Source organism: Aphelocoma coerulescens, chromosome 31 (genome assembly GCF_041296385.1).
Source record: "Aphelocoma coerulescens isolate FSJ_1873_10779 chromosome 31, UR_Acoe_1.0, whole genome shotgun sequence".
Classification (NCBI taxonomy): Eukaryota; Metazoa; Chordata; class Aves; order Passeriformes; family Corvidae; genus Aphelocoma; species Aphelocoma coerulescens.
Window position 1 is genome coordinate 2,081,968 of NC_091044.1, and position 20,670 is coordinate 2,102,637.

At 69.2% G+C, this 20,670-nt stretch overlaps 3 protein-coding genes across 4 annotated transcripts; 2 read left to right on the forward strand and 1 right to left on the reverse strand.

Moving 5' to 3' along the window:
• Positions 1-3,017: 3,017 nt before the first annotated feature.
• LOC138100329 (uncharacterized) lies at positions 3,018-8,510 on the forward strand. The gene is made up of 5 exons (XM_068998141.1): positions 3,018-3,114; positions 4,877-5,411; positions 5,876-5,914; positions 6,049-7,560; positions 8,350-8,510. Exons 1-5 carry the CDS (start codon positions 3,019-3,021, stop codon positions 8,508-8,510), a joined length of 2,343 nt encoding a protein of 780 aa, XP_068854242.1. The 5' UTR covers position 3,018.
• Positions 8,467-10,215, forward strand: RNASEH2C (ribonuclease H2 subunit C). The gene is made up of 4 exons (XM_068998230.1): positions 8,467-8,645; positions 8,875-9,005; positions 9,129-9,248; positions 9,806-10,215. The coding sequence occupies exons 1-4, from the start codon at positions 8,510-8,512 to the stop codon at positions 9,842-9,844; spliced, it is 426 nt and encodes a 141-aa protein (XP_068854331.1). The 5' UTR covers positions 8,467-8,509; the 3' UTR covers positions 9,845-10,215.
• A 98-nt stretch (positions 10,216-10,313) lies between these two features.
• On the reverse strand, positions 10,314-20,600 carry KAT5 (lysine acetyltransferase 5). 2 transcript variants are annotated; one of them, XM_068998229.1, is made up of 14 exons: positions 20,547-20,583; positions 20,330-20,396; positions 19,904-19,972; positions 19,578-19,714; positions 18,316-18,492; positions 17,365-17,445; positions 15,642-15,716; positions 14,874-15,122; positions 13,252-13,341; positions 13,020-13,160; positions 12,499-12,592; positions 11,606-11,765; positions 11,402-11,483; positions 10,314-10,458 (listed from the first exon to the last, which is right to left on the reverse strand). In XM_068998229.1, the coding sequence occupies exons 1-14, from the start codon at positions 20,553-20,555 to the stop codon at positions 10,324-10,326; spliced, it is 1,566 nt and encodes a 521-aa protein (XP_068854330.1). In that variant the 5' UTR covers positions 20,556-20,583; the 3' UTR covers positions 10,314-10,323. The 2 variants fall into 2 exon arrangements, with proteins under 2 accessions (XP_068854330.1, XP_068854329.1); XM_068998228.1 differs by lacking the exon at positions 18,316-18,492 and having other exon boundaries at positions 20,547-20,600.
• Between the last annotated feature and the right edge of the window lie 70 nt (positions 20,601-20,670).

The following is a 20,670-nucleotide window of genomic DNA, read 5'->3' on the forward strand; positions in this document are numbered from 1 at the left end:
CCGCGCTGTGCCGGTCCCAGCTGCGCTGTCCCGGTGCTGTCCCGGCTCTGCTATCGCGGTCCCGGCTCCGCTATCCCGGTCCCGGCTGTGTTATCCCGGTCCCGGCTGTGTTATCCCGGTCCCGCCTCTGCTCTCCCGGTCCCGGCTGTGTTATCCCGGTCCCGGCTCCGCTATCCCGGTCCCGGCTCTGCTATCGCGGTCCCGGCTCCGCTATCCTGGTCCCGGCACTGCTATCCCGGTCCCGGCTCTGCTATCGCGGTCCTGGCTCTGCTATCCCGGTCCCGCCTCTGCTATCCCGGTCCCGGCTGTGTTATCCCGGTCCCGGCTCCGCTATCCCGGTCCCGGCTCTGCTATCCCGGTCCCGGCTGTGTTATCCCGGTCCCGGTGCTGTCCCGGCTCTGTTATCCCGGTCCCGGCTCTGCTATCCCGGTCCGGCTCTGCTATCCCGGTCCCGGCTCTGTTATCCCGGTCCGCCTCTGCTATCCCAGTCCCGGTTCTGTTATCCCGGTCCGGCTCTGTTATCCCGGTCCCGGCTCTGCTATCCCGGTCCCGGCTCTGTTATCCCGGTCCCGGTGCTGTCCCGGCTCTGTTATCCCGGTTATGCCGTCCCGGTTATCCCGGTCCCGGCTCTGCTCTCCCGGTCCCGGCTGTGTTATCCCGGCTGTGCAGTCCCGGTGCCGGTGCCGTTTGTGCTGTCCCGCTGCTGTCCCGGCCGTGCCGTGCCGGTCCCGGCGGTGCCGCCCCGCTCCGCGTCCCCCGTCCCGCCCCGCGGTGCCCCGGACCGGTTCCGCCGGTCGGGCCGGGGCCGCGCCGCAGCCGGAGCCGGTCGGGCGGGCGCCGCTTGGGAAATAACGGGGAGCCCCCGCCCCGGCCTGGGGACACCGCGGGACGCGGGGACAGCGACGGGGGGAGGGGGACACGGGGCGCATCTGGGGACACCGGGGACACCGAGCTCGCAGGGGGACACGGGACGGGGGTCTCCGAGTGTCCCCGGGGGGGCTGTCGGGGGTCACCTGTGTCCCCCGGGGGTGGTCAGGCTGTCCCCGGGGGGGTCAGCTGGACACCAGGGCCGGGGACGTGCGGCCGGGGCGAGTCCCCGGTGCCCCGGGGCGGGGCGGGGCCGGGAGAGCGGCCGGTCCGACCGGCCCGGGGGGGGCACGGGGGACACGGGGAGGGGACACGGCCCGGGGGGGACACGGGGGGACACGGGGAGGGGACACGGCCCGGGGGGGACACGGGGAGGGGACACGGGGAGGGGACACGGGGAGGGGACACGGGGAGGGGACACGGCCCGGGGGGGACATGGGGGGACACGGGGAGGGGACACGGCCCGGGGGGGACATGGGGGGGACACGGCCCGGGGGGGACACGGGGGGGGCTATGGGGGAGCTTGGGGGGGCTGCGGGGTTCCGGGGGGCTCAGTAGGGTCCCGCAGGGTCTGTAGGGGCCGGGGGGCTCAGTAGGGTCCCATAGGGTCTATAGGGGCCGGGGGGCCCAGTAGGGTCCCATAGGGTCTGTAGGGGTTCCGGGGGGCTCAGTAGGGTCCCATAGGGTCTGTAGGGGTTCCGGGGGGCTCAGTAGGGTCCCGCAGGGTCTGTAGGGGTTCCGGGGGGGCTCAGTAGGGTCCCATAGGGTCTGTAGGGGTTCCGGGGGGCTCAGTAGGGTCCTGCAGGGTCTATAGGGGTTCCGGGGGGCCCAGTAGGGTCCCATAGGGTCTGTAGGGGTTCCGGGGGAGCTCAGTAGGGTCCCATAGGGTCTGTAGGGGTTCCGGGGGGGCTCAGTAGGGTCCCTCAGGGTCTGTAGGGGTTCCGGGGGGCTCAGTAGGGTCCCATAGGGTCTGTAGGGGTTCCGGGGGGGCTCAGTAGGGTCCTGCAGGGTCTGTAGGGGTTCCGGGGAGCTCAGTAGGGTCCCATAGGGTCTGTAGGGGTTCCGGGGGGGCTCAGTAGGGTCCCTCAGGGTCTGTAGGGGTTCCGGGGGGCCCAGTAGGGTCCCATAGGGTCTGTAGGGGTTCCGGGGGGCTCAGTAGGGTCCCATAGGGTCTGTAGGGGTTCCGGGGGGCTCAGTAGGGTCCCATAGGGTCTGTAGGGGCCGGGGGGCTCAGTAGGGTCCCGCAGGGTCTGTAGGGGCCGGGGGGCTCAGTAGGGTCCCATAGGGTCTGTAGGGGTTCCGGGGGGGCTCAGTAGGGTCCCTCAGGGTCTGTAGGGGTTCCGGGGGGCTCAGTAGGGTCCCATAGGGTCTGTAGGGGTTCCGGGGGGGCCCAGTAGGGTCCCATAGGGTCTGTAGGGGTTCCGGGGGGCCCAGTAGGGTCCCATAGGGTCTGTAGGGGTTCCGGGGGGCTCAGTAGGGTCCCATAGGGTCTGTAGGGGTTCCGGGGGGCTCAGTAGGGTCCCATAGGGTCTATAGGGGTTCCGGGGGGGCTCAGTAGGGTCCTGCAGGGTCTGTAGGGGTTCCGGGGGGCTCAGTAGGGTCCCGCAGGGTCTGTAGGGGTTCCGGGGGGCTCAGTAGGGTCCCATAGGGTCTGTAGGGGTTCCGGGGGGCTCAGTAGGGTCCCATAGGGTCTGTAGGGGTTCCGGGGGGCTCAGTAGGGTCCTGCAGGGTCTGTAGGGGTTCCGGGGGGCTCAGTAGGGTCCCGCAGGGTCTGTAGGGGTTCCGGGGGGCTCAGTAGGGTCCCATAGGGTCTATAGGGGCCGGGGGGGGCCAGTAGGGTCCCATAGGGTCTATAGGGGCCGGGGGGCCCAGTAGGGTCCCATAGGGTCTGTAGGGGTTCCGAGGGGGCTCAGTAGGGTCCCATAGGGTCTGTAGGGGTTCCGGGGGGCTCAGTAGGGTCCCATAGGGTCTGTAGGGGTTCCGGGGGGCCCAGTAGGGTCCCATAGGGTCTGTAGGGGTTCCGGGGGGGGGGGGAAACTCTGGCGAGCCGTGACGTCACACCCCCCGCCGTTTCCCGCGGCCGTAGCGGGGCTGTGACGTCACCGAGAGGGCGGGCCGTGACGTCAGGCGCTCCCGGCAGCCCCCGCGGCCATGGCGGGGGGGGGTCCCTGGGCCCGGCTCGCGGCCGCGCTCGCGCCCCCCGCGCCCCCCGCGCTGCGCCGGCCCCGCCCCTCCCCACGTCATCAGGTGCGCGACGGCCGCGAGGGGCGGGGCCGGGGGGGCAACTCCGGGGGGGCCCTGAGGAGAAATTGGGGTCACCCGGGGGGGTTTGGGGTCACCCGGGGGGGTTTGGGGTCACCCGGGGGGGGGTTGGGGTCTCCCGGGGGGGGTTTGGGGTCACCCGGGGGGGGTTGGGGTCTCCCGGGGGGGGGATTGGGGTCTCCCGGGGGGGTTTGGGGTCACCCGGGGGGGGGTTTGGGGTCTCCCGGGGGGGGGTTGGGGTCACCCGGGGGGGGGATTGGGGTCACCCGGGGGGGTTTGGGGTCACCCGGGGGGGGGTTGGGGTCTCCCGGGGGGGGTTTGGGGTCACCCGGGGGGGGTTGGGGTCTCCCGGGGGGGGGATTGGGGTCTCCCGGGGGGGTTTGGGGTCACCCGGGGGGGGTTTGGGGTCTCCCGGGGGGGGGTTGGGGTCACCCGGGGGGGGGATTGGGGTCACCCGGGGGGGTTTGGGGTCACCCGGGGGGGGGTTGGGGTCTCCCGGGGGGGGTTTGGGGTCACCCGGGGGGGGTTGGGGTCTCCCGGGGGGGGGATTGGGGTCTCCCGGGGGGGGTTTGGGGTCTCCCGGGGGGGGGTTGGGGTCTCCCGGGGGGGTTTGGGGTCACCCGGGGGGGGTTTGGGGTCACCCGGGGGTGGTTGGGGTCACCCGGAGGGGGTTTGGGGTCTCCCGGGGGGGGTTGGGGTCACCCGGAGGGGGTTTGGGGTCTCCCGGGGGGGGTTTGGGGTCACCCGGGGGGGGGTTGGGGTCTCCCGGGGGGGTTTGGGGTCACCCGGGGGGGGTTTGGGGTCACCCGGGGGTGGTTGGGGTCACCCGGGGGGGGTTGGGGTCTCCCGGGGGGGTTTGGGGTCACCCGGGGGGGGTTTGGGGTCTCCCGGGGGGGTTTGGGGTCACCCGGGGGGGGTTGGGGTCTCCCGGGGGGGGTTTGGGGTCACCCGGAGGGGGTTTGGGGTCTCCCGGGGGGGGTTGGGGTCACCCGGGGGGGGTTTGGGGTCACCTCGATGCCCGGGACCCCCGGAATCCCTCGGCGGGGGGATTTGGGGTCCCCTGAGGGCGGAGCTGGGGGTCCCCCAAGTTCCTGGGACCCCCGGGGGAGCTGATTTGGGGTCCCTAACGGGGGGGGGTTGGGGGGACCACGAACTTCTGGGGGAGGATTTGGGGTCCCTTGCCTTGATTTGGGGTCCTGTGGGAGGGAATTTCGGGGTCACCGCTCCCTGTGTGCCCCCCCCCCCCCGAACTCCTGGGGGTCGTTTGAGGGGAATTTGGGGTCCCAGGGGGGATTTGGGGTCCCTGGGGGGGGTCGATTTGGGGTCTCGGGGGGGAATTTGGGGTGCCTGGGGGGTCGATTTGGGGTCTCTGGGGGAGGATTTGGGGTCTCTCGGTCGATTTGGGGTCTCTGGGGGATTATTTGGGGTCTCTGGGGTCGATTTGGGGTCTCTGGGGGAGGATTTGGGGTCCCGGGGGAGGATTTGGGGTCTCTGGGGGAGGATTTGGGGTCCCGGGGGGGGAATTTGGGGTCCCGGGGGAGGATTTGGGGTCTCTGGGGTCGATTTGGGGTCCCCGGGGGGGTCGATTTGGGGTCTCTGGGGGGATTTGGGGTCTCTGGGGTCGATTTGGGGTCTCTGGGGGAGGATTTGGGGTCCCGGGGGAGGATTTGGGGTCTCTGGGGTCGGATTTGGGGTCTCGGGGGGGTCGATTTGGGGATCCCCCCTCACTTCCCCCCCCCCCCCCCAGACGGAGCTGCTGCTGCTGCTGCTCGAGACCCCCCGGGCGCTGTGCGGGGAGGGGTCCCCGGCCGAGGGGGGTCCCGGGGGGGGTCCCGGGGGGGCTCTGCTGGCGCTGCTGGCCGAGCCCCCCGCGCCGCCCCCCGCGCCCCCCCGGGCGCTGCTGCTGCTGGCGACCCTGACGGTGCTGGTGGCCAGCGGGGACCGCGCGGGGGTCGCGGCGCTGGCGGCGCTGCTGCTGCGGGCGGGGGGCGCGGGGGGGGCCCCGGCGGCGGCCGCCGAGTGTCTGCGGGAGCTGCGGCGCCTCGGGACCCCCGGCAGCCCCCCCCGACCGCTCGGGACCCCCCCCGGGAGCCGCCGCGAGTCCATCGCGACCCCCCAGACCCCCGGGGGTCCCGCCGAGCCCGTCGGGAGCATCCAGAGCCCCCCCGGCGACCCCCCCCGCAGCCCTCGGGACCCTCCGGAGCCGCTCCCGGGAGACCCCCGGGCTGCAGCCCCTGGTGCTGCTGCTGGCGGAGCGGGCGGGGCGGTGAGTGGGGGGCCCAGTACGGACTGGGGGCGTCCCAGTAAGGGCTCAGGGGGTCCCAGTAAGGGCTGGGGGTCCCAGAAAGGGCTGAGGGTCCCAGAAAGGGCTCAGGGGGTCCCAGTAAGGGCTCAGAGGGTCCCAGAAAGGGCTGAGGGTCCCAGAAAGGGCTCGGGGGTCCCAGAAAGGGCTGGGGGAGTCCCAGTACGGACTGGGGGCGTCCCAGTAAGGGCTGGGGGCACCCCAGAAAGGGTTCAGGGGGTCCCAGTAAGGGCTGGGGGTCCCAGAAAGGGCTGGGGGGGGTCCCAGTGTGTCCCAGTGTGGGAAGGGGTCCCAGCAGGGACCCTGGGGAGCCCCACAGTGGGACTGGGAAGGATCCCAGGAAATCCCAGTACAGCCCTGGGAGGGTCCCTGGGGGGCTTCGGGGGCTCCCCTGGGGGGGTTTGGGGGCTCCCCCCGACCCCCTGTTCCATTCCCCCCCCCCAGATCCAGCGGATCCCTGGGAAGAGGCTGGGCCGGACCCCGGTGAGTCCCAGAGCCCCCCCGGGACCCCAAACTCCAGAACCCCCAATTCCCCCCCCGCCCCCAATTCCGGATCCCTCAAATCCCAGCCCTCCCCCCCCCAACCCCCCCCATTTCTGACGCCCCCTCCCCTCCAGGCTCCGCCTTCGGCCTCACTCCGGCCGCCCGGGCCCAGCTGCTGCAGCTCCGGCACTTTGGGGGGGTCCCGGGGGGGGCCCCCCCGATTTTGGCCACTGCGGACCCCGCCCCCGTCCAGGCCGCGCTGCTGCGGGGGGGCCGCGGTTTGGGGGGGCCCCGCCTGGCCGCGCTCGCGCTGCACCCCGCGCTGCCCCCCCCCCCTGCGCCTCTTCTTCCTCCTCTGCCTCCTCCAGGGGGGGGACCCCAAAAACAGCGCGGGCGGCCCCCCCCCGCCGCTGCCCCCCCACTTGGCCGCCGCTCTGTTCCCGGGGGGGGGCGGGGACCCCCCCGAAATGTTCCTGCCCCGGTTCGAGGCGGCGGCGGCGTTTTGCTCCCAAATTTCGGGGGGGGCTCGGAGCGGGGGGAGCCCCTCCCCCAAAGCCCAGGGGGGGCGGGACTGGCTGTGGGGGCTGGTGCGGTTTTTTGGGGGGCGGCCCCCCCCGTTCTGTTCTGCCGGGCCGTGGTCGCCTACGGGCGCTGGTTCGGGGGGGTCCCCGGGGGGGACCTGGGGGGGGCGGCCGAGAAATTACTGGGGGGGGGTCACCCCGCGGCCCCCCCGCACCTGCTGGAGCTCGCCAAGGTTTTGGGGGGGCCCCTCGGGGGGGCTTTGATGGCGCAAGTCCTGCGGGCCCCCCCGCCCCCCCCCGGCACCCCCCAGCTCCGGGGGGTGCTGAAGGTGCTGCGCGACCCCCCCCCCGCGCAGGGGGTGGACTCCGGGACCCCCCCCCAAATGCACCCCCAAATCCGGGGGTACCTGCGGCGGGCGCTGGCGGCCGAGCGGGGGGGCTGGGGGGGGGCCCAGGGGGTCCTGAGCGCCGCCGCCCCCCTCCTGCCCCGCGGGGGGGCCCCGCTGTGCCCCCCCCCGCCCCGGGACCCCCCCGCTTTCTTGGGGGGGGGGGACCCCGACGTGCGGGACCGCGGCCGCCTCCACTCGGCGCTGGCGGCCGCTCTGGGCCCCCCCCAAATTGGCCGCGGTTTTGGGGCCCCCCCCGCGCTGCGCCCCCCGCCCCCCTCCCCAAAACGGGCCCGGGGGGGGCGGCGGGGGGGGGCGCTCCCCCCTCCCTGCTGCCCGCGCCCCCCCCCGTGCCGCCTGCGCTGCCTCCCCGGGCCCCCCCCCCCCGTTCGCCGCCCCCCCCGGGGCCCCCCCAGGACCCCGAGGGTTGGGGGGCGGCGATGCTGGCGGGGGGGGGGGCGGCCCGTGCCCCTCCCGCTGCGGCTGCGCCTGGAGCCCCCCCCCCGCCGCCGGGACCCCCCCCCCGGGCCGGGCCCGAGCCCCCCCCCGCCGCCGGGACCCCCCCCCCGGGCCGGGCCCGAGCCCCCCCCCGCGCTGGCGCTGCAGCTGCTGCTGGGGGGGGGCGGGGGCTGGGCCGAGGGGGCGCTGGCGGCGCTGGGGGGGGGGGCGCGGGGGGGCCGAGCTGACCCTGACCCTGCGCCCCCCCCGCGCCCTGCCCCCCGCCCTCGAGGCCGCCGCCGTCTTCACCCCGGGGGGGGCCCCCCAGAAAGGGGGGGGGGGGCTCGTTCCTGGCGCCCCTCCCCCCGCTGGAGCTGCCCCTGCGGGTCCGGCTGCGCCCCCTCGCCCTCCCCCCGGCCTGGGACCCCCCCCGCGCCCGCCGCGCCTTCGAGGCCCTCTGGGGGTCGCTGGGGGGGGGGTCCCGAGACCCTCCTGGTGCTGGGGGGGGGGCGCGGCCGCCCCTCCCCCCGCCCTCGCCCCCCTGCTCGTGCCCGCGGGGGGAGGGGCGGGGGGGGGGATGGGCGCTCGCGGCCGCCGCCCCCCCCCGGGGGGTGGTCCTGGCGCGGGGGGGGCCGGGGGGCGAGGGGCGGGTGCGGGGGCAGCGCTGGGGGGGGGTCCTGCTGCTCGCGCGGCTGCTGCGGGGGGAGGGCGGGGCCTGAGCTGTCGCGACATAGCGGGGCGTGTCGCGACATGTCGGGGAGTTCCGGCGTGTGTCGGGGCGGGACAAGATGTGCCGGACCGTGGCGGCGCAGGATGGGGCGCCACGAGGCGTGCCGGGCTGTACCGTGACATGTCGTCATGTGTCGTGACACGCCACGCCCCTCCCCGGGTGCTGTGACCCCTGAAGAATTTGGGAAGCGCAAAATCCGTGTCCGGCTCTGTGTGGGGGGGGGTCCTTGGGGAGCGGGAGGGGACAAGGGGGGGTCCCTGGGGGTCCCGTGTGACTGGGGGCGGGCGAAGGGAGGGAGGGGTCTCTGTGTGGGGCTGAGGGTCCCTGAGGGTCTGGGGGGGTCCTTGGGGGGGGTCCCAGGACACTGGGGGGGGGTCTCACGAAGCCCCCAGACCCCGAACTACATCTCCCATCATGCCTCGCACCGCATCGCGCTTCACTTCCGCGTGGGCGCCGCCGGCCGCTTCCGGCGCGTCGTGACGCCACTTCCCGTTCCCGCTGTTCCCCCCCCCCCGCGGTGATGGCGGTGCGCGTCCGGGTTCCCCCCGGGGCCGCCCCGGCGCCGGTGCCCGCTCAGCTCCTGCCCTGCCGCGTCCAGCACGACGGGCCCGCGCCCGTGGCCGCCTTCCTGCGGGCGCGGCCGGGCCCCGGCGGCGGTGAGGGGCGGGGGCTGCGGGGCTGGGTTTGGGGGGAAGGGGAGGGGGGTCCTGGGAAAAGGGGTTGGAGTTTTGGGGGGGCAGCGAGGGGGTCCCGGGGGGAGTTGGGTTGGGGAGGGGGGCTGAGTTCGGGTTTGGGGGGGATTCTGGGCGGGCGGGGGGAGGTCTGGGGGTCCCGGGCGGGTGTGGGGGTCCCTCCCCCCTCACTGTGCTCCCCCCACCCCCCCAGAGCTCTGGGCCGCGTTCCGGGGGCGCCGCTTGGGGGGCCGGGAGCTGCCGCTGCCCCCCGGCTACAGGGGGGTCCTGCTAAGGGGGGGGGAGCCGGGAGAGCCCCCCCCGCGCGAGCCCGGGGACCCCCAGGTGAGGCCGGGGGGCAGAGACCCCCCCCACCCCCCCTCAGTGGGGCAGAGCCCCCCCTTTTCCCCTCTTGGGGGGGGTCTCAGCCCCCTCATCTCCCCCTGACCTTTGCCCTTCGACCCCCAGGCCGGGTGGGTGACGGTGGCGGGGTCGTTCGGGGCCATCACGGACTGGGGGGCTGACACGGCCCCCGACCCCGGCCGGGGCCTGGCCCGGGCCCTGCAGTGGGGACCCCTCGCCCAGGCCGTGAGTCAGGGGGGGCTGGGGGGACATTTGGGGGGTCTGGGGCACACTGGGGGGGCTGGGGGACATTTGGGGGGGTGAGGGGACACTGGAGGGCTGAGGGGACACTGGGGGGACTGGGGGACATTTGCGGGGCTGGGGACACATTGGGGGGGTTGGGTGCACATTTGGGGGGGCTGGAGGGACACTGGGGGGGTGGGGACACGTTTGGGGTGTCTGGGGGCACACTGGGGGGTCTGGGGGCGCATTTGGGGGTCTGGGGTCACACTGGGGGGGCTGGGGGCACACTATGGGGTCTGGGGGCACTTTGGGGGGTCTGGGGGCGCGTTTGGGGGTCTGGGGGTGCGTTTGGGGGGTCTGGGGGCACACTGGGGGGTCTGGGGGCGCTTTTGGGGGTCTGGGGGTGCCTTTGGGGACATTCTGCCCACGCTGTGAGTCGGGGGCCGGGGGGAGGCCGGGGGGGACGTTTGGGGTCCCTGTGCTGCCGGGCCAGGGGGGCTCAGGGGGGTCGTGGGGGGGAGGGGACCCTGAGCCCCCCCTCCGCCTGCCCCTCCCCCCAGCTCCACGCCCCCGTGGGCGATGAGGAGGCGGAGCCCTGACCGGCCACGCCCACCCGAGAGCCACGCCCAGCGGGGTGGGGCCGGTCCGAGCCACGCCCATTCGAGCCTCACCAATGGACTGCGGGGCTGAGGCCACGCCCACCCGAGGAGCCACGCCCAGCGGGGGTGGGGCCTCTTGGCCACGCCCCTCATTGAGGTGGCCACACCCAGGGGCGGGACCAATCCAAACAGCGCCCAAAAAATCTCCTCCCGGCGTGGGCGGGGCACGTGGAAGCCCCGCCCCTTTTTATTATTAACGAGCCGGCGCCGCCCACGGGAGGCTCCGGCCACGCGTGAGGCCACACCCACGGTGGGCGGGGCCGCCCTAAGCCCCTCCCCTTCTCATCAATAAAGGCTTTGCTGCGCCGCTGCGGGCGGGGCCAGGTGTGGTTCAATGAGATGCGCCAGGTAACCGGGGGGCGTGGCCCGGTGGGGCGTGGCCAAGGGCGCGGTCCGGGGGCGTGGCCAAGGGCGTGGCCTCACCACTTGCCCCGCTTGCTCCAGTCCTTGGGGGTGAAGTGCAGGCACTTGGCGTCGATGCGCAGGAGCCGCTTCAGCATCGCCCGCTCGTGGCCCTCCACGATGTCCTCGGACAGCGTCAGGATGTACTGACCCTGCGGGGACAGGTGTGCCAGGATGGACAGGTGTGCCATGGACAGGTGTGCCATGGACAGGTGTGCCAGGATGGACAGGTGTGCCATGGACAGGTGTGCCAGGATGGACAGGTGTGCCATGGACAGGTGTGCCAAGATGGACAGGTGTGTCAGGATGGACAGGTGTGCCATGAACAGGTGTGTCATGGACAGGTGTGCCATGGACAGGTGTGTCATGGACAGGTGTGTCAGGATGGACAGGTGTGTCATGGACAGGTGTGTCATGGACAGGTGTGTCAGGATGGACAGGTGTGTCACGGACAGGTGTGTCACGGACAGGTGTGTCAGGGTGGACAGGTGCGTCACAGACAGGTGTGTCACGGACAGGTGTGCCATGGACAGGTGTGCCAGGATGGACAGGTGTGCCATGGACAGGTGTGCCATGGACAGGTGTGTCAGGATGTACTGACCCTGCAGGGACAGGTGTGCCATGGACAGGTGTGCCATGGACAGGTGTGTCAGGATGTACTGACCCTGCAGGGACAGGTGTGCCATGGACAGGTGTGCCATGGACAGGTGCGTCAGGATGTACTGACCCCACAGGGACACAGGTGTGCCAGGCTGTGCTGACCCCATACAGGTGTGCACAGGTGAGGGAGGGACAGGTGTGTGCGTGGGACTCAGGTGTGCACGGGAGGACACAGCTGTGCGTGGGACCCCCCCAGGTGTCTTAGGACCCCCCCAGGTGTTTTAGGACCCCCCCAGGTATTTTAGGACCCCCCCAGGTGTTTTAGGACCCCCCCCAGGTATTTTAGGACCCCCCCCAGGTGTTTTAGGACCCCCCCAGGTGTTTTAGGACCTCCCCCAGGTATTTTAGGACCCCCCCAGGTATTTTAGGACCCCCCCCAGGTATTTTAGGACCCCCCCAGGTGTTTTAGGACCCCCCAGGTGTGCGGGGCCGCACCTTGTAGTAGTTGATGAGGTTCAGGTACTGCAGGGTGGAGATCACGTCCTCCTTCTTGATGCTCGTGATCTCGCTGATCTCACTGCGGGAGGGGGCAGTGAGGGGGGGCTGCACCCCCAGACCCCCCAGACCCCCCCCGACCCCCCCATGAAGGTGGGGCTTCACAGAAAGGGGCGTGGCCTCCGGAAAGGGGGCGTGGCTCACTTGATGGTGATCTGGGGCCGCTCGCCGGCCTCGGCCTTGAGCCCCATGAGGATCTCGAGGATGGTCTGGGACCAGTAACTGCGGTACGAGAGCAGCCCCAGGTCCGAGAGCGGCTTCTCGGGGGTGCCCGTCTTGCCCTCCACCTTGGACAGCTCGTAACCTGGGGAGGGGACACGGGGGGGACAGGTGAGGGACACGGGAGGGACAGGGCTGGGACAGGTGAGGGACACGGGAGGGACAGGGCTGGGACAGGTGAGGGACACGGGAGGGACACGGGAGGGACATGTGGGGCAGGTTTGGAACACATGAGGCAGGTTTGGAACACATGGGGCAGGTTTGGAACACGTGGGGCAGGTTTGGGGCAGGTTTGGGACACATGGGACAGGTGAGGGACAGGCTTGGGACACGTGGAGCAGGTTTGGGGCAGGTTTGGGGCAGGTTTGGAACACATGGGGCAGGTTTGGGACACGTGGGGCAGGTTTGGGACAGGTTTGGGACACATGGGACAGGTGAGGGACGTGGGGCAGGTTTGGGACACGTGGGGCAGGTTTGGGACAGGTTTGGGGCAGGTTTGGAACACATGGGGCACGTTTGGAACACATGGGGCAGGTTTGAGACAGGTTTGGGACATGTGGGGCAGGTTTGAGACAGGTTTGGGACATGTGGGGCAGGTTTGGGGCAGGTTTGAGACAGGTTTGGGACATGTGGGACAGGTTTGGGACAGGTTTGGGACAGGTCCCTGCAGGTTTGGGGGATCCTTTGGAGCCATTTCCACACCACCCCCCAATACTTTTAAGGCTTTCTCAGAGGACTTTCAGTGGGCTTTTGAGGGTGTTTTGGGGGTCCCTGTGGGTGTAGGGGGGTCCCAGGGGGGTTTTTGGGGGGTCACTGACTGAACTCGATGAGCAGCTTGCCGTAGCCCCGGCGCTGGTACGGGGGCAGGGTCAGGATGCAGGCGACGTTGTAATCCTCGGTCGACTCCTTCTCCTGCAGGGAACCCCCGGGATTGGATCCCAAAATGCCCGGGACAACCCCAGAAACCCCCAGGGACCCCCCAAAATCTCCTTTACCCTCCTCCAGAACCCCCCAAACCCCCTCTTTTCCCCCTTCCTCACTCCTCCATCCCTCAGTGCTTCCCATCCACTCCCTCCAAACCCCCCCAAATTTCCCCAAAAACTCCTTTTTCCCCCTCCAGGACCCCCCAGAAGCCCCCCAAGCCTCTTCTTCAGCCCCCTGAACCCCCCAGGACCCTTCACAAACCCCCTCCTTTCCCCCCTTTCCTCATCCTCCAGGACCCTTCCCCCCCCTTCTGTCCCTCAGCGCTCCCATCCACTCCCCCCAAACACCCCCAAAACCCCCCCCCAAGCCCCCCAAAGCTCCCAAATCCCCCTTTTCCCCCCTCCAGGCCCCCCACCTTGGAGAAGTAGCCCACGATGTGGAAGCCTTTGCAGTCGTACTCGGTCATGACGTAGAACAGGAAGGGGTCGGTGTCGTAGTAAAGGGTCTTGTGGTCCAGGAAACACTTGGCCAGGAGGCAAAGATTCTGGGAATAACTCTGGGGAGGGCTCCGGGGGGGTCAGCGGGGGGCTGGGATGGGGGAGAAACCCCCCAGGACCCCCCCCCAGAGCCCCCCCACCCCACCCCACCTTGTTCTTGCGGCCGTCGATCTCGAAGAAGGAGATGGTGCCCTTGCGGTAGATCTCGTTCCCAGGGGGGTGCCGCAGGTCACACTTGGTCTGGGGAGGGGTTTTGGGGGGGTTTTGGGGTTTTTTTGGGGGGGTTTTGGGAGGGAGGGATTGGGGGATGGGGAGGGAAAAAGGGAAAATTGGGGGGGGGGGGGCGGTGCAAAAGGGAGAAATTGGGGAGGGGGAAATGGGGAGTGAGGGGGGATTTGGGGTTTTGGGGATGGAATTGAGGGGGTTTGGGAGGGGAAATGGGGGGAGAGAAGAGGGTGGGGAGGGAAAAGGGGGGGGGTAAATATTGGAGGGGAGGGGGCTGTTCCCAGATCCCCCCAGGGATCCCCCAAACTGGGGCTTACTGGGCCCAGCCTCGCCCCGGCTCCCCGAATCCCCTCCAAGGGGGTTCCCAATCCCCCCAAACACCCCTGGGGACCCCCAAATCCCCCCCACATCCCCCTGGACAGGCCTGACCGTTCTCTTGGAGTCCTTTAGTCCCCCTAGGGATGCCCCAAATTAGAGGTCACCAGGCCCAGCCTTGCCCTGAATTCTCCCAAAACCCCCTGAATTCTCCCCAAATCCTGCTGGGGATGCCTGAAAACCCCTCCTGGGCTCCTCAAATCCCTCTGAGGAAGCTCCGAAATCCCCCTGGCCATGCTCCAAACTGAGGGTCACCGAGCCCAGCCTTGCCCTGGCTCCCTAAAACCCCCCTGAGCTGCCCAAAATCCCCCCCAGGCGCCCCGAAATGCTCACAAGGTGCCACAAAATCCCCCCCAGGCGCCCTGAAATGCCCCCCAGGCACCCTGAAATCCCCCCAGGTGCCCCTAAATGCCCCCCAGGCGCCCTGAAATGCCCCCCAGGTGCCCCAAAATGCCCCCCAGGCGCCCTGAAATGCCCCCCAGGCGCCCCGAAATCCCCCCCAGGTGCCCCGAAATGCCCCCCAGGCGCCCCGAAATCCCCCCCAGGCACCCCGAAATGCCCCCAGGTGCCCCGAAATCCCCCCAGGTGCCCCAAAATCCCCCCCAGGCACCCCGAAATCCCCCCCAGGTGCCCCGAAATGCCCCCAGGCACCCCGAAATGCCCCCCAGGCGCCCCAAAATCCCCCCAGGTGCCCCAAAATCCCCCAAGGCGCCCTGAAATGCCCCCCCAGGCACCCCTAAATGCCTCCCAGGTGCCCCAAAATCCCCCAAGGCGCCCTGAAATGCCCCCCAAGGCGCCCCGAAATCCCCCCAGGTGCCCCTAAATGCCCCGCAGGCGCCCCTAAATGCCCCCCAGGCGCCCCGAAATGCCCCCAAGGTGCCCTGAAATGCCCCACAGGCGCCCCTAAATGCCCCCCAGGCGCCCCGAAATCCCCCCAGGTGCCCCTAAATGCCCCCCAGGCGCCCCGAAATCCCCCCAGGTGCCCCTAAATGCCCCCCAGGCGCCCCGAAATCCCCCCAGGTGCCCCTAAATGCCCCCCAGGCGCCCCGAAATCCCCCCAGGTGCCCCTAAATGCCCCCCAGGCGCCCCGAAATGCCCCCCAGGCACCCCGAAATCCCCCCAGGCACCCCGAAATGCCCCCCAGGCACCCCGAAATCCCGGGCCTCCCATACCAGGTGCCTCTGGAGGCAGCGCAGGCTGTGGCCGTACTTGAGGCAGAACTCGCACAGGTAGAGCACGGGCAGCCCCGTCAGCTCCTGCGGGTACGGCGAGAAGTACCAGGGCTTGAGGCGGTGCCGGCCCAGCTCGATGCACTCGATGTTCTTCATCCTGGTGACGATGTCGTCGTGGCTGCGGTCGGACACGAGGCTCCCGGTCATCCTGGGCGCCGAGGGGGCCCCGTCCGACGAGTCCTGCGAGTCCTGGGGATGGGGGCAGCGGGGTCACGGCCTCAGGGCAGGGGGAGCCCCGCGCCTGGGGGGGTTTTCCTGCCCCTGCCTCGGTTTTCCCCATTTTTAGGTAATTTTTTCCCATTTTCTGGTGATTTTTCCCGGTCTCTGCCCCGGTTTTCCCCATTTTTAGGTAATTTTTCCCATTTTTAGGTAATTTTTTCCTGTCTCTGCCCCGGTTTTCCCCATTTTTAGGCAATTTTTCCCATTTTTAGGTAATTTTTCCCTGTCTCTGCCCCGGTTTTTCCCATTTTCTGGTGATTTTTCCCTGCTCCTCTCTCAGTTTTCTTGGGATAAGAGCGATTAAAATTCTCGTTCCCGCCCTTCCTCGCCTCGCTGTTCCCATTTCCAGGCTTTTCCCTGTCCCTGCCTCAGTTTCCCCACGGATTGAACACCACTGGAAGTTTTTTCCCGACTTTTTCCCTTTTCCTGCCTCGTTTTTTTCCCCATTTCCCCCTTTCCAGGCCATTCCCCTCCCCCCGATGTCCCCACCTCGTCTGTCCCCAGACACGCCGATTTCCGCTTCCTGCCCGGCTGAGCCGCCACCGCCCGGCGCGCGGAGCCGTTCTGGGGAGAGAGGGGGGTCAGCACCCCGAGCACCCCAAAACACCCCGAAATCACCCCGGAACACCCTGAAAACACCCCAAAACCACCCTGAAATCACCCCAGAACACCCCAAATCACCCTGAAACACCCCCGAATCACCCTGAAATCACCCCAGAACACCCCAAATCACCCTGAAACACCCCCGAATCACCCTGAAATCACACCAGAACACCCCAAATCACCCAAAAATCACCCCAGAACACCCCAAAACCACCCTGAAACACCCCCGAATCACCCTGAAATCACCCCAAAACACCCCAAATCACCCCAAAACCGCCCCAAAATCACCCCCAATCACCCCCAATCACCCCAAAATCACCCCAAATCACCCCCAAACCACCCCAAATCACCCCAAAACCACCCCCAATCACCCCCAATCACCCCCAATCACCCAAAAATCACCCCTAAACACCCCAAAACACCCCCGAAACCGCCCCAAAATCACCTCCAATCACCCCAAACCACCCCCACTCACCCCAAAATCACCCCAAAACACCCCAAAACCACCCCGAAATCACCCCCAAAACACCCCAAAATCACCCCAGAATTACCCTCAACACCTCAAAATCCACCCAGACACCCCAAATCAGCTCAAATCAGCCCCAAAGCATCAAAATGACCCCAAAACCCCTCAAAATCCACCCAAACACCCCCAAATCAGCCCAAATCCCCCCCCCCCCCAGGCAGTAGGAGGGGGTTAGTGGTCAGTTACTGGTGTTACTGGTCAGTTACTGGTCCATTGCTGGGTGGTTACTGGTGCTACTGGTCAGTCCCTGGTTGGTTACTGGTCTAACTGGGCACTTACTGGTTTTCCCAAGGCCATACTGGCATTACTGGTGAGTTACTGGGCACTTACTACTCGGTCACTATTGTGTTACTGGTCAGCTACTGGTCAGTTACCGCTTGGTCACTGGTGTTACTGGTGTGTTACTGGTGTGTTACTGGTCAGTGACTGCTTGGTCACTGGTGTTACTGGTGTGTTACTGGTCAGTTACTGGTCAGTGACTGCTTGGTCACTGGTGTTACTGGTGCGTTACTGGTCAGTGACTGCTTGGTCACTGGTGTTACTGGTGTGTTACTGGTCAGTGACTGTTTGGTCAGTGGTGTTACTGGTGTGTTACTGGTCAGTGACTGCTTGGTCACTGGTGTTACTGGTGCGTTACTGGTCAGTGACTGCTTGGTCACTGGTGTTACTGGTGCGTTACTGATCAGTGACTGCTTGGTCACTGGTGTTACTGGTGCGTTACTGGTCATTGACTGCTTGGTCACTGGTGTTACTGGTGTGTTACTGGTCATTGACTGCTTGGTCAGTGGTGTTACTGGTGTGTTACTGGTCAGTGACTGTTTGGTCAGTGGTGTTACTGGTGTGTTACTGGTCAGTGACTGCTTGGTCAGTGGTGTTACTGGTGTGTTACTGGTCAGTGACTGGTCAGTTACCAGTCTAACTGGGCACTTACTGGTTTTCCCAAGGCTATACTGGTGTTACTGGGGAGCCGCTACCTGTGACTGGTGGGACCGTGAAGCTTCCGAGCAACTACTGGTGGTTACTGGTGGTTATTGGTGGTGGTTACTGGTGTTACTGGGCCATACTGGGAGGCACTGGGCTCACCTGGGGGAAGACGGAGGCCTGGGAGGTCTCGGTGGGGGCGGGGACGGGCGTGGCCGGCGACACCACCTCGACCTTCCGCTTCTGGGGGGACACCGCGGCCTCCCAGTTCATTCCAGTCCCTCCCAGTCCACCCCAGTCCATCCCAGTTCCTCCCAGCCCCTCCCATCCCTGCTGCTGGGGGGCAACCGGGAGCGCTGAGAGGCTCTGTTGTCCCTTCCCAGTGCTCCCAGTATCGCCCCTTGCAGCCCCCAGTGCCCTCCCAGTGCTCCCAGTATCCCCCCAGTATCCCCCCAGGTCCCCCTTGCAGTCCCCAGCGTCCCCCCAGTGCTCCCAGTACGCCCCGGGAGGGGGAGGCTCAGGGGACACCCGGCTGTGGGGACAGGGATGGGGACAGGGACCCACTGGTGACAGGGACACCCCTGGGGACTGGGATCCTTTGGGGACTGGGACCCTTTGGGGACAGGGACCCCCTGGGGGACAGGAACCCTTTGGGGACAGGGACACCCCTGGGGACAGGGACCCCCTGGGGACAGGGACCCCCTGGGGACAGGGACCCTTTGGGGACAGGGACCCCCTGGGGGACAGGGACCCCCTGGGGGACAGGGACACCCTGGGGGACAGGGACACCCTGGGGACAGGGACCCTTTGGGGACAGGGACACCCCTGGGGACAGGGACACCCCTGGGGACAGGGACCCTTTGGGGACAGGGACACCCTGGGGGACAGGGACCCTTTGGGGACTGGGACCCTTTGGGGACAGGGACCCTTTGGGGACTGGGACCTTTTGGGGACAGGGACCCTTTGGGGACACCATGGGTGACAAAACCCTCCCGGAGCCAGGAGCTGCTGCTCGGGGCTGAACCAGGACCCGTCGGGGCCACTTTGGAGGCCACTTTGGGGGCCAGCTGGGGCCACTGGGGACACTGGGACCACTGGGGAGCCGGGGGTTACCGTGGGGCGCTGGGGGCCCGGGGGGGGCTCGGCCTCGCTCTCCTTGGGCAGGTGAAAGCGGAGCGTGATGGGCCCTGGCCCCGCTGGCCCCGCTGGCCCCGCCGGTGGCCCCGGTGGCCCTGGCAAACTCTTCCCGGTGGCGGGGGCCACCGGCAGCACCAGCTCCAGGCTCTTCCTCTGCGCCGGGAGGAAGAGGAGGCGTTTAGGGGGACGCGGAGGGGACGCGGCGACAAAGCCACCGCGGCTGCGGGTCCCTCCCGTCACCCCCCCGGGGTCCCCTCCCCGGTGACAGCGGTGGCCCCGAGGGCTCCTAAAGGGGGCAGGGGTGTCCTCAGGGGGTCAGGGGTGTCCCCAAGGTCCCCTTAGAGGGGTCAGGGGTGTCCCCGAGGTCCCTTAAAGGAGCTGGAAATGTCAGCAGGGTCCCAGAGAGGGGCTGCGGATGTCCCCAAGGGATCGGAAATGTCCCCAGGGTCCCCAGAGAGGGACTGGGGATGTCCCCAGGGTCCCCTAAAGGAGTTGCAGGTGTCCCCAAGGGGTCGAGGGTGTCCCCAAAGTCCCTTAAAGGGGTTGGAAATGTCCCCAGAGTCCCCTAAAGGGGCTGGGGATGTCCCCAAGGGTGGCCCCTGGGTGGGTGTTGGGGGGTCCTGGGGATGTCCCTTAGGTCTGGGTGTCACCACCCCCCAAGGGGTGTCCCCAGGTGTCCCCACTGGCCCCGGGGATGTCCCTGCCATGGGGGCTCAGTGACGCCCCCCGAGGGGGTTTGGGGACTCCAGGTCTGTCCCCGACAGCTCCAAGTGTCCCCTGTCCCCAGCCTGTCCCTGCTGTGTGGCCCCTGTCCTCTGTGTCCCCTCAGTGCTGTCCCTGTTCAGTCCCCGAGCTCGTCCCCCATCCTCACATCGTCCCCTGTCCCTGCTGTCCCCCAGCTCTGTCCCTGTTCCACCCCCTGCCCTCACTCTCCTCCCCAGCCCCCCTGCTCTCCTGTTCCCACGATGTCCCCCGTCCTCCCAGTGTCCCCTGTCCCCCATCTCCCCAGTGTCCCCCGTCCTCCCAGTATCCCCTGTCCCCCATCTCCCCAGTGTCCCCTGTCCCCCCAGTATCCCCTGTCCCCCATCTCCCCAGTGTCCCCTGTCCCCCCAGTGTCCCCTGTCCCCCCATTTCCCCCATCCCCTCGGTGTCCCCTGACTCCCCATCTCCCCCTTTTCCCCTGGTGTCCCCCCCCCCCCCCCACCCCGTGCCCCCCGGTGTCCCCAGTGTCCCCTCACCGGGTCCCTGTCGGGGGAGCCGGGCCGGGAGCCGGGCAGGCCGTTCTTGGTGGGGGTTTTGGCCTCTTTCCGGGGCACCTGGACCCGCTTCAGGTCCAGCCGGTCGTGGGTCACCCACTCGTCCAGGCGCTTGTTGACTGGGGACAGCGGGGACAACGATGGCACCCGGGGCTGGCCCCCCGCACCCCCTCTGTGACCCCCCCACCCCAGCCCTGGGGACACGCAGGGTGACGCCGCCACCCCAATGTCCACCCACGACCCCTGGGCGACCCCCGCGGCCTCCCCGTGTGCCCCCCGCGCCTCCCCCCGGCCCCGGCCCCACTCACAGTCGATGTAGTGGACGTAGAACAGCTTCCTGCCGCTGATGTCCTTCACGCTCAGGATCTCGGCCAGCGCTGGGGCGAGGGGGGGGTCACCAGCCCCTTCTGGGGACCCCCAAAACCCCCCCCAGGAGCCCCCAAAACTCCCCCAGAGACCCCAAAACCCCCCCAGGAGCCCCCAAAATTCCCCCCAGGGACCCCCCCCAGCCTGTGCCCCAAAGCCCAATGACCACCCCCCCCCCCCATGTCCCCAAACCCTCCGGGGACCCCCCCCCCCACCCCGACACCCCCTTGGGACCCCCGGCACCCCCCGGGCCCGGGCCCCGCCCCTCCCCCAGGCCCCGCCCCGCCGCTCCCGCGGCCCCGCCCCCTCCGCAGCCCCGCCCCTCTCCCCTCATTGGCTCTCCCCGCCCTAAGCCCCGCCCCACTCACGCCACTCATCCTCGTTGTCCTGGTTACGGCGCAGCACGGGCAGGCGGCAGCCCTCGGACACCTCCCCCTGCGGGGGCGGGGCCTCGTCAGGGCCGGGGGGGCCCCAAAACCCCCGCGGGGGGTTCGGGGGATCCCCAAACCCTTCCGGAGGCTCCCTGAAGCCCTCGGGAGGCTCCCCGAGCCCCCTCCGCGCTGCCCCCCCCCGCCCGCTCCCCACCTCCGCCATTCTCCTCCCGGCCTTCGCTTCCGGCCGGCCCGACGCGCTTCCGGGACGCGGCCACGCCCTTTCCGCCTCCCCCGCCCGGTCTGGCCCCGCCCACGGCCCGCGGTGAGGGCCCGGG

Coding starts and splice junctions, on each gene's coding strand:
- KAT5 (XM_068998229.1), bottom strand. Junction 19,715..19,903: donor CTACGTCCACTACATCGACT/GTGAGTGGGGCC, acceptor CGCTGTCCCCAG/TCAACAAGCGCCTGGACGAG. Junction 11,766..12,498: donor CAAGCTGCTCATCGAGTTCA/GTCAGTGACCCC, acceptor TCCCCTCCCCAG/GTTACGAGCTGTCCAAGGTG.
- LOC138100329 (XM_068998141.1), top strand. CDS start 3,019: ATGGCGGGGGGGGGTCCCTGGGCCCGGCTCGCGGCCGCGCTCGCGCCC. Junction 3,115..4,876: donor GCCCCTCCCCACGTCATCAG/GTGCGCGACGGC, acceptor CCCCCCCCCCAG/ACGGAGCTGCTGCTGCTGCT. Junction 7,561..8,349: donor CCGCCCTCGAGGCCGCCGCC/GTCTTCACCCCG, acceptor GGGGGGTCCCAG/GACACTGGGGGGGGGTCTCA.
- RNASEH2C (XM_068998230.1), top strand. CDS start 8,510: ATGGCGGTGCGCGTCCGGGTTCCCCCCGGGGCCGCCCCGGCGCCGGTG. Junction 9,006..9,128: donor GCGAGCCCGGGGACCCCCAG/GTGAGGCCGGGG, acceptor TTCGACCCCCAG/GCCGGGTGGGTGACGGTGGC. Junction 9,249..9,805: donor GGGGACCCCTCGCCCAGGCC/GTGAGTCAGGGG, acceptor CCCTCCCCCCAG/CTCCACGCCCCCGTGGGCGA.